The sequence below is a fragment of the Ictidomys tridecemlineatus genome, chromosome 5, assembly GCF_052094955.1.
Source record: "Ictidomys tridecemlineatus isolate mIctTri1 chromosome 5, mIctTri1.hap1, whole genome shotgun sequence".
Lineage (NCBI taxonomy): Eukaryota > Metazoa > Chordata > Mammalia > Rodentia > Sciuridae > Ictidomys > Ictidomys tridecemlineatus.
In genome coordinates, this window is record NC_135481.1 from 89,351,599 (window position 1) to 89,362,632 (window position 11,034).

The 11,034-nt window shown below is 55.6% G+C and overlaps 1 protein-coding gene across 3 annotated transcripts; it reads right to left on the reverse strand.

The window, feature by feature from the left end:
* Nfatc4 (nuclear factor of activated T cells 4) lies at positions 1–10,582 on the reverse strand. Of its 3 annotated transcripts, XM_078050280.1 has the most exons (11): positions 9,809–10,572; positions 8,805–8,933; positions 6,635–7,730; positions 5,044–5,206; positions 4,248–4,447; positions 3,791–3,963; positions 3,198–3,338; positions 2,250–2,305; positions 1,849–1,975; positions 1,091–1,672; positions 1–402 (listed from the first exon to the last, which is right to left on the reverse strand). In XM_078050280.1, the coding sequence occupies exons 1-11, from the start codon at positions 9,834–9,836 to the stop codon at positions 335–337; spliced, it is 2,763 nt and encodes a 920-aa protein (XP_077906406.1). In that variant the 5' UTR covers positions 9,837–10,572; the 3' UTR covers positions 1–334. The 3 variants fall into 3 exon arrangements, with proteins under 3 accessions (XP_077906406.1, XP_077906408.1, XP_077906407.1); XM_078050282.1 differs by lacking the exon at positions 1,091–1,672 and having other exon boundaries at positions 9,809–10,582; XM_078050281.1 differs by lacking the exon at positions 8,805–8,933 and having other exon boundaries at positions 9,809–10,570.
* Positions 10,583–11,034: the final 452 nt, after the last annotated feature.

Sequence of the window (11,034 nt, forward strand, 5' to 3'; positions counted from 1 at the left end):
CACTGGTCAGTGAGCAGTTTATTACCCATCAACCTGTCCCCAGCCTCACAGCACCATAGCCTGCACACAAGCTGGACATCATCTCCACCCGTCAGTTCTGGCATCCAGCCTGGGTCTCCACCCACTTCCTCTGTCCTCTACACAATCCCTCCCCCAGTCCTTCAAGGCAGCACCAGGCCTGGGGGCCACACCTCAGTTGGTGGGAGAGGAGGGGAGATAGGCAGAAGCTGGGGAAAAAGAAACTAGAGTTGGCCCAAAGCTTCTGGAGCCAGCATCCAGGTAGAAGGGGAAGCAGGCAGGGCTGAGACTTGGGCTGGGTTTGCCAGGTGGTGGTTCAGGCAGGAGGCTCTTCTCCAGGAGGTGCAGGGAAGCCACTCAGGTCTCGGCCAATGATCTCACTCACTGTAAAGGAGGGGCAGTTGAGAGACTGGCCTGGGGCAAGCCCAGAGATCCCCAATCCATTCCAGGCAGGCCTTGGGCTAGAACATCTCTAGGTTCCTTTTCCACTGGCTTCTCTTTCACTGAGCCTAGGTTTCCCCAATGTGTCTTGACACCCACTCCTAACCAAATCGTGCCCAAATTCATCCATGTGGACTCCCAGGCCCCCCTCCCAGCCTATTCCTGCTGGCATGTCAGGGCCATCAGTGTCAGTGGGCATAGCCAGTGGGGGAGAGAAGAGGCAAAGCACGAAGGTCCCTCATCATCAATGCCAACCACAGTCACCATGCTGGGGGAAAGCTGAGGCAAGGAAAAACTGTGCTTGACTAGGACCTCAGCAAGCCACTGTCCCCAACCCCTAGAACTGCAAATTCAGAGAGAAATGAGATGGCCTTGAAAAATACTTCTTGCTTTGAGATTTTGTGATTTGGGCAGAGGCAGGTAAAAGGCTGGGACAGGAACTCCATGCAATCTTCAGAATAAGCTAACTGAATTCAAGTGGTCACACACACCAAGATCTTATTCCTGGGGCCTTCCAACTGGCTCTGAGAGATCAGGAATGCCCAAACTCTGCAAAGCTCCAGCCCTCAGCAAACATGCAGAGCAATCTCTCGCACCCACTCGCACTCACAGTCCCCGGTCCCACACCCACCTTCCTCCAGCGTGATACCCTGGATAGGGACACTGTCTCGGAAGCCGCTGCTGTAGCCACCCCTGGATTTCTCCTGCTCCGGAGCCCCCTCCCCAGGGCCATAGCCTGGCCCTACCTCATTGTATCCCTCAGTGGGTAGGGAATGAACACTACTCTGGGTAGAAAAGGGGCCTTCAAGTGGTGGGGACGAAGGTAGTGGAGGCCGAAAGGGGGCTGGAGGAGAGAATGAAAGTCCCAGGGGAAAAGAGGAGCCCCGTGCTCCATATGGGTCACTAGGGAAGGGGCGGGGAAGGAAGGAGACTGGAGGTGGGCGGGCACAACCTGTGGTACCCCGAGATTCGGGGAACATCCGCAGGCCTGATCTGTAAGATGGTGGGGGCCCTGTCTGTGGGTACATAGGGGGCGTGCCATAGCCAAAACCTTCTGACAGGTAAGGATTTTCATAAGCAGGGTCTTCATGGGGATAGGAGGGGTAGGGGGGCCTGGGTGGTGAGAAGTCCATGTCAGTGCCAAAAGGGGGGCCCGATGCTGAAGGGAAGCCCCGGAGAGATGAGTCTGGTAGGGGCTCCTCCTTGAAGATCACTGGGAAGATGGGAAGCAGGAGGACATGCTGGTGAGAGTCTGTCAATGTCCCCTCTGCACACCTTCCAATCACCTTCCCTTCTCAGGTTTCATTCATCCCTTGACCCCTCAGGATGGGGCACTATATCCCTCTACCCCCATGCCTCAGCCCCCACCATAGCTGTCCTACAGCATACCAGGCAGGAACTTGAAACTCTGGGTAGGACTGCGCTTCCTCCGCCCATTGGAGACATAAAAGTAGACCTGGACTGGCCGGGACACACGCTTGTTGCTGTACTCAGGGACAGTCAGGGTCAGTGTCACCTGGAAAAGAGCAGAAGATGAGGCAAGGGCCCTCAAGGATCTGGGCTCTGCCCAGCCCTTCTCAGGACCCAAACCTCACCTCCTAGTTTTTTCCACTTGCTGAGGAGCAAAGTTCATTCCCTAGAGATGAACCTGCTTCCAGAGTGGCCAGACTCCTCCAGGAAAGAATACGTGGCTCTGGAATCCACTCCCATGGCCAAGGGACCCACTTGAGAATTTCCTGACTTCTCCCACCCTACCGCCTCCAGGATGGGTTCCCCAGTGATACTGGTACCTCATTGCTCTGCAATCGGTTCACTGTGGCCTCCTCCTCCCATTGCAGCTTTCCATCTGTGCAAGGGGAACAGAGAGCTCCAGCCCAACTCCAGGCCCCTGCCCCCAGCCCTAGTCCCCTACCATTTCCCCTTCTACTGGAGCCAAGGCCAAATCCAGAAGGTTTTTAGAAGGTCTGGCACAAAAGAGGCCATTTTGTGTTTACTCAATTGAATGGTTTAAAAACTTCCCTAAGATTCAGGGAAATAAACTAAGATCAGAGGGGATCGCACGACCAGCAAAGGGACTAGAATGAGTTAATGACAGAAGCAACTCTGGAAACCTCCCACCCAAGTCCAAACATCCTCTCCCATACTGAGAGGGGATGTCAGCATTGAGGAAGGCAGAGAGACCCCCAAGTCTCATGAACAGAACCTCTGAAGATGCTCTAACATTGTCCCAGGGTGCTAAATGTGGGTCTAGGGGCTGAGACTCTTGGTGAACATGACTGAGGTTGGGGAAAGGCCTCAGGCTGGTAGTTGTATCTGAAACCCTCAGTCTTTCGATTCTTCAAACTGAGCTCCACTTGGGACACCTCATAGGTTCTTAAAATTGTAATTGTGCTTATGTCCCATAACTCAGGAAGAGCTCTGGGGAAGCTGTGAGGGTGAGTTATCCCTTCTCTTTATTTACCATATCTATATGGGGGTAAATCATCTTAAAGCTGGCTCCTCTTTAATAAACAGGATGTATATTTCTTATATTTACTCAGCATTCTCAATGTTTTAGATTGCTACCCATCTCCCCATGGGAAGCAGACAGTACAGTGGTGGGGTTGGGAGAATCTGTCCCATTCAACAGATAAAGAAACTAAGGCTCAACTAACTAGCTTAGTGACAATGCCAGAGATCTTTCACCTGCCAGTTACAAGCTCTTCCTGCCTACACTCCCCTCCCAGGTGGGTACTCACCAGGGCCCCTCTCAATGAACACCACCTTGGAGTCCGGCAGGAAGTTGGAGCCAGTCAGTACTAGTTCCTCGCCTCCTCTCACTGAGCAAGCACTGGGACTGTAGGCTTCCACCTGGGGCAGCTCCTGGGCTGAGCGCTGGGCTGCAGAGCAGTGCAAGGAAGAAGACTGGCTGGGGTAGGTGTGAAGGCCTCCTCTGCCCCAACCCTCTTTGGAATACGTGCCACCAGACCTGGGGAGCCATCCTCAGTGGCAGATACACAGTAAATCAAAAGTATCCATGAGATACTTTTCCATTGTACTTATCCATTATAAGGGACCACTCCTGGAGCTGAAAGAGGTGAACGGGGTAAGCTAGGGAGTTACCCAAACAAGTGCACAGGCCATTCTAGAGGAAGATGGGGTGCAGAGTCACTTTAGGTCAGCCCAGAGACAGAGTCCATAGCAAAGGCAAACGAGAACACCATCCTTACCACTCCCACATCCGTTGAAAAGAGTCTCTAAGGGCAACCAGGACAGAAAGGACACAGGAAATAGGTGGCAGCAAACACACAGTCATAAGAGACAGAGAAATAGCCAGGGCCTCTTTGCTCACAGCACTCAATGGGCACCGATGCTGCCTGCACCGAGACGACCTTGCCTCCGCCCTGTGGCACGTGCACCCGGAACACCAGTCGCACACGCGTGTTTTTGCGTCCGATGTCTGTCTCACCCTTCCGCAGCTCAATGTCTGAATTCCGAAGCTTCAAGATTCCAGCACAGTCAATGCTGAGGGCAGAGGATAGATGGCAAACCTTTCTAGCTAAAGCTAGCAGGGAAGCCCCTGCTCTCCCTCCAAAGCCTTGTGACCTTCTAAGGGTATCTAGGGGGACTATTTTCTAACCCAGAGATGTCCTCTCCAGAGTGCTTCCCAGACCCCAAACCTAGAAAGATGATGAGAAGGCCAGAAATCAGCTCTTAGGGATAATGTCTATCTCCTCTGGGAAGAGAAAGAAGTAGGCCTCATTGGTCCTAAATCCTGCAAATTGAGAGGAAGTTGAGTGAGGACTTACTTTGCAGCCATGTTGTTCTCAGGGAGCAGGGTCATCTCCAATACTTTGGTACCACTGACGACAGCTTCATAGCTGGCAGTGGCTACCATCTTCCCAGTAATGCGGTGCACCTGATAGAAGGCATGAGGCCTCAAGTTCCTTTCATCTGCAGTGCCAATGAACATCTGTAGGGTCAGTGGCTTCTCACTGTATCCTAGGAGCTGGCAGAGGGAAACAGGCCACCTAACTGGAGGTCCCACTGCCCACTGTCTCATCCTTTATCCACCCCTGGATTTTTAGTTCACCAGGGGTTGGGGACAGTAAAAGATAAAGGATATCCTGGAAGGGATCCCCTGGGGAAACTGGGCACCAGTTGTGGAGAAAACGTGGCCTGGAGTTCACAGTGTTATTCTTGGAATAAGACCTAAACTGGGCTGGGCAAAAAGAGGAAGAGATTCCAAGAGAGACTGGCCCAACTCAATATAGAGAAAACCTAAGGCCCAGTGACCTTTGGCCTCAGCTGAACCCCTCCCCCACATCTGGCAAGCCACCATTTTCCAGACTAGACATGAGGCCAGTGTCCCACGGGATGAGTTGAGTGGGGGTGGGAAGACAGAAAAGTAGAGAGTATATCCGGGTCCTTGAAGTGCACCCCTCCTCCCCCAACTCCAGCCCCTCCCCCAAGCTGCCTGCCGGGTCAGAGCTGAGAGGGAGTGTGGGAAAGGGCAGTGCCATGGGTCTGTACAGCTAGGGCCCATCTGCAGAGCTGTGAGATGAAAGAGGAAAAAGGATATCAGGATTGCCCTCTGCCCCTTACCTTGACTACAGGGTGACCACCAGGAGCAGCTTTGACAGCTCCTCGGCTGCCCTCTGTCTCATAGTGGGCCCTGTGGTGGGCTCTAGGCTGCACCTCGATCCTCAGCTCCAGCTGCTCATACTGGCTGGGCAGAGGCCAGTCCAGAGGGGGTAGGGCAGAGGTCCTAGGTAGAAGAGAAGAGCACTGATCATTTGCAACCTCAAACCCCAGTCAGGTTCCCACTGGGTCTGTGAAGGGAGAGGGAATTCAGGTGTGGGAGAAAGAGGAAATCACAGTAAAGTCCAAAAGCACAGAGCAGGAAGAAATAGGTAAGAGATCCCTTGAAATGAGGAATCCAAGATGACAACAGCCCTTCTCCCCTGCTCTGAATACAGGGTTTGAATTTGGGATGAAGAAACTTTACCTGGTTACAAAGGAACCCCTAAGTCCATCCTAATCCCCAGAATGAAAGGGCAAAGTAATATAAAGAAGTGCCAGTGCAGACCAGAAAAGCCATCAGACATGAACCCCCTTGTTTTACAAATAAAAGAGGCCAGCATCACTGACAGTCCTAGGACTACTTTCTGTTCCCAGGTCATCTCCCTTTCCACAAGTTGAGGCTGGTAGGCAGAGTTCTGGGGAGCTGAAGCCTTTCAAATGGAGCACCCTTTCTTAGAGTATACTCCCAGATAAGCTAGGCCAGTGCCTGTCAACTGATAACTGCCCCCCCACTGTCACCCCAGGAAATATCTGGCAATTCCAGGGGACATTTTTGGTCACCACAACTGGTGGAAGGGGTATTAATAGTGTCTCATGAGTACAAGTCAGTGAGGCTGCTAAACCATCCTACAATGCCCAGCACAGGTCCATACAACACATTACTCAGCTCAAAATACAAGTGATGCTGAGATTGAGACTCCCTGTCTTATGGGCAAGCTAGAGGATCCCATGTTAAGGTCTCTTTCCTTTAGAAGCTTTTCTGGATGGAATCAGTTCAGTCTGACATTTCAGGATTTAGGAGTATTGAAATAGGCAGGGTTCTTTGAGAGTGGAAGGGGTAGAACTGCAAGTTTTAACAGTAATTCTTTGACTTTCAAACATATGCCATTTTATTCAAATTGGCAGTTATGCTCTGAAGCCATGAGGTCAGACCCTACAAATTAAGAGTTAGATAGAGAAAGGGAACATTCTGTAACAGAACATAGGGCTAGCAACTTGAGAATCTTAAGGACCAGAGAAAAGACTGAAATCCAGCTCAAGTTCAACACCCAGTTACAGCAGGACAGAGCTGGAGTTGTTGGGTAACCTAGCAGAACTCTGCCTTTACCTAACTGGTCCTCCTAGAACAGCATGGGGAAGGTTTTTTGTTTGTTTGTTTGTTTGTTTTGTTTTTTCCTAATGGGCTTAAAGGTTCTGCAAATCAGTCTAAAGAGGCTCATGTTTTCTAATTGTCCCTAAAATCAAGGTTGGGGGAGGGGTATGATCATGGACTTCTCTTTTGAAATGTGAAAGCACCAAGAACTAAAATCTCTCTTAAAACTCATCCTTTGGACCCTCCCATTTCCCTAATGGGATGTTTGAAGTGAGGGGTAGTGCCAGATGCAACCCTCACCTGAAGATAGGGCTGTGTCCCCCAATCCGGGCCTTGGACCACGCAAGGGGAGAAGGCACTGCCAGGTAGTCCATACCAGCTACCTCCTTCCGGGAACCACCTGAAGGAGCCACAGCCTCCTCTGCTCCCGAAGGCAGCTTTCCATTGCACGAAGCAGGCTCCTCAGACCGAGGCAGAGCCACTGCCTGCTCGCTTGAAGTCCTTCGGGTCTTCTGAGGGATGCTCTCTGATGTTGGGGCCCCCACGTAGTCAAAGGGGCCCGGGGAACCAGGGTCCCGTGCCAGAGGCAATGGGGGTGGAGGAGGTGGCTCAGGCCCCTCTTCCCCCAGACTGCCACGGCGGGATAGGGCTGGAGAAGCCGATGATGGGGTTCCGGAGCTGGAATAGCGCCGCTTGCCACAGGGAGAAGCAGGACGAGGGGAGGCTGGGGTGGGCCCAGGAGCGCTGAGGAGTAGCCAGCTGTCCTCAGGCCCCCGCCCTCCGGGGCTAGGACCGTACAGGCTCCAGGGATCCTCAGGGGTCCATGGCCTAGGGGAAGCCCGGGGCGAGGGCAGTGGCGAGCCCAGGCCAAAGCGGGAAGCGGCCTCATTTAGCTCAGACTCCACCTCATCGCAGGCGGCATACAGGGCTGCCTCATCCGAGGCGTCGGAGAAGAAGCTCCACGAGGACAGACTGCTGCTGCCTGGGCTGGGGCTGAAGAAGGCCCCTCCACCCTGGCCTCCGGCCTCTCGGTAGCCCCCAAAGCCTTCCGGCGGGGGATAATCTCTGGGAGAACTGTCCCCCCAGGCATCAGGATTGTCTTCTAGTGGGGCCGGTGGCTCAGGAGTGGGAGAGATGGAGGTGATGCGAATGCTGGGACACTCAAGAACACGGCCACCCCCAGTACCCCCAGCACTCCCTCCTGGCCCTCCCAGCCTCACCGACCGGGCAGGCTGGCTCTCCCAGGTGCCAGGTGAAGGAGCCGGACGGGGCGGTGGTGAGTGCATGCCAGGCCGAGGGGGTGGAGGTCGGGGAATGCCAATAGGGGCAGCACCATAGGGAGGGGGCTCCCCCAGGGCCAAACGGCAGCATGGTGGGGCATCCTCGGAGTCCAGTTCTGTCAAAATAGGAAGAGGGTAGAGAGAGATGGGGAGGAGCTGGTGAGATGTTTAGGTTCTTCCAGTGGTCAGTCTCTAAATCCTGCTATGTACCCCCCTCCTCAGCTACGAGGGGTCTTTATGGAGCCCTTCAGAGCCACAAGACAAAAGCAAACTTGGACGTCAGAAGAAGGAAAAGACAGGTAGGTGTGCCAGGCCTTTTCCCACTCACAGAACCTCTCACTCTTGCGATGCTGGCCCTGGGACCTAGGGTACCAGAGGGGGCGGGTCTTAAGGTGAGGGAAGTGGGTTGAGAGGGGCCGGAGCAGGGCCTGGAGGCGTGTTTAGCGAGCCTATGGGCTGGGCTGGGGGCGACTCACACATGAACCCAATTAGCAGCGGTTCCCAAACCCCCAAACGGAGCTGGCAGAAGCCCCAGTTGCCATCGCAACCGTGGCCTGGGCGGGGTGAGGGGGATGGCTGTGGTGACGAGGGGGAGGTGACTCCCTCGCTCCCCCCAACCTGGGGGCGGGGGTGCAGCCAAGGGGGTGATGCGTGCGGGGCCCAGCCGGGAAGGGGGGGGCAGCGGGCAGCGCGGATTTCGTGCGAGCGGCGGCCGCCGCCCCCGGCTGGGTCCCCGCCATCTGCCTCTCATTGCGGCCAGACGGGGGAGGGGGAGGGGCGCCCTGGCGCGGCCTGAGAGCTCCCCCAGCCAGGTGCGTCCCGTCTGTAGGACCAGGTTCAGTCCGAAAAGCGCAAACCCAAAGGCAAATCTCCCCTTCCCCTGACTGCGTCCAAAGTTCTCGGGGCCGCCATTCCCGCCCGTCCCCCCATCCCAGTGACAGTCAGCCCAGCCGGAGGCGGCGCGCAGCCAACAGCACCCCCACCCCCACCCCAGTCACGACCTAAAAAGGAGAAAGTGGTGTCCGGGCCCCCAGACTCACTTTAGCAGACTAGCGAGCCCCCCGACTCCCCTCAACCTCTGACCCCTCACCCCCCCCCACCCCAGGCTCGCTACCTTAAATTCTCCAGACTCAAAATCCCGGGGCCTTTCACTCACTGACCCCAAGACCCCTTCCCAGCCCCGCACTAACCTTCCCCCGACCCCCCCGCGCCCAGCGGGGGGGCCTCCTTTTCCTCCCCGAACACCAGCTTAAATTCCAGCTCCTCATCCTCGCAGCTCGCTGCCCCCATGGATCCGGACAGAGCCCCCAGGTCCCGGCCTGGGTGGGAGGGGGGAGCTCAGGAGGCTGCTGTATCTTCACGCGAGTGGCTCCCTCCCTCCCTTTTTCTGAGACGCCCCCTCCTCCGTCTCTGCCGCCTCCCTCCGGACGCCCCCTCGTTATTATAGAAACTTTTCCAAACTTTTTTCCCCCAAACTTCTTCAAAGCGGCCCCCCCAGCCTATCTCTGATTGGCTACTCGGGATGCTCCGGCCCCTCCTACAGGGATGAGATGGGAAAACCACGCGCCCCTCGTCCTCCCCCACCTCCCTCCCTCTTTCCTTTCTCCAGTCCCTCCCCCTCAATTAAAAAAAAAAAAAACTGAATTGGGAAACGATGCCTCCAAGAGTGTTAAGACCCTAAAGATGCCTATTGGCCAGGAGTTGTGACAATCATTTCCCGCAGGGCGCCCAGTCCCCACCCCTCTAGGTCTCTTTTCGGGGTTGTGGGTCCGAGCGTCTTAAAGGGGACACATCCTGGGGCCCTAATGTAGAAGGTCCAGGGTACACAAATTCCCTAAGTTCTTAAAACTTGTGTAGCCAGCACATAGCAAGGAAGGACTACCTCTCTCCCCCTTTCCCTCTTAACTTGGGGTCAGGCGGGCTGTGGTGTAAAGAGTGGTTCCAAGTTGCTTTGAAGAAGAAAAGGACTTTCCTCCCAAGTCTCTGGCTGAGGCCACTTTGCCTGGACCTTATAGAAACCTTTGCCCTCCTGAATCAGCAGCTCCACGCACCATCCCTCCCCATTCCCGGAGGTGAAGAACTTCTAGCAGAATTGGATGTCTCTCAGAGAAGTCCGAGCTCAAGAGGCTTGGAGATCTAGTCAAAGACCCACAACCCCTGATGGGCGTAGATCCAGGCCGGGCTTTGCAGCTACCTTTGTCCCAGTCACCCAGAGGGGTCATTAATTAGCCTCCAAGGGAAGTTGGCTCCCTCCTCTCTAGAACTGTAGTCTGGAATGAATCTTTGAATCGATGGCATCCCGCTCCGGCTCTCCTAAAAATCCTAGCCAGGTTTACTAGAGACCGGGGGCCTGGAAACCCACTGGGCCTCTGGGCTGGACACCTGTCACCTGGCTAGGGAGAGAAAGGAAGTCCCGGACTGGACTTTCCAGGAAGGACAGGCATGAAATGGCAAGGATTGTGTGAGGGTTGAGTTGGGAGATTGGTGACTCGGACGAGTCAGCGGAGAGGCATCGGAGTGCATTTACCATTTCCCACCCCCACGCATGCCACATGGTTCAAACTTCGAGGGGCCTGAGCGATGTCAAATCTCTAAATCCCTTCGGCTCCGGGGCGCACCCCCCCATAGCAACCCCAGACCAGCGCCTGGAGGGTTAAGCGACAGCCCTCGGGTCAGACGTTTACAAACACTGGGAGCCGGGCGGGGACCGCGCCCGTTACTCTAATGAGAAACAGGCTCGGTGGGGCTGGAGGAAGGGGGAGCTGGTCGGGCGGGCCTGCGCTCCACTGCGGCGGAGGCGGCTCCCCTCCCTCCCCTCAGTGCTCCCTCGGACCCGCCCAGGGGACCCCCCCCCGGCCCCCGGGGACCCCAATGACGTGCGGAGCTGCCCCGGCTGCGAGCCCAGGGCCGCGACGCAGGAGGGGCGGGAGAAGAGGCCAGGCAGGCGGGGAGAGAAGAATGTTCCGAAGCCAAGCGGGGAAGCGGCCTGGTTTGATTTTTCTCCACCCCCCCCCACTCCCCGCCTTTTCTGTTGGTCTTCTCAGGTTACATTTCCCTTCCAGCTTCAACGCGGAAATAAAGGAGAGACCGACGGGGAGGGAGCGTGGGGAACACCTCGAGACCCTTTACCAACTTGCGCCTAAGGGGGAGGCAGAGAAGGTGGGCGACTGAGGCCAGAAGATAATGGATAGAGACCCAAGACTCAGACCCTCCCTGCTCCCCTTCAACCCCCGCCCCCAGGGCAGCACAAGCAGACGCGCACATTCTTTTCAAATGTCATATTTCCTTTGATCCTGGGCAGCGTTTCTCCATGTGTCTGGCTCAGCTCCTGCCCAGCCAACCTCCCCCCCTCAGCGCCCGCGCCTTGTTTTCCTGGACAGCCCGCCCCCTCCTCCTAGCATCTGGAAGGCCCCGAGGGCT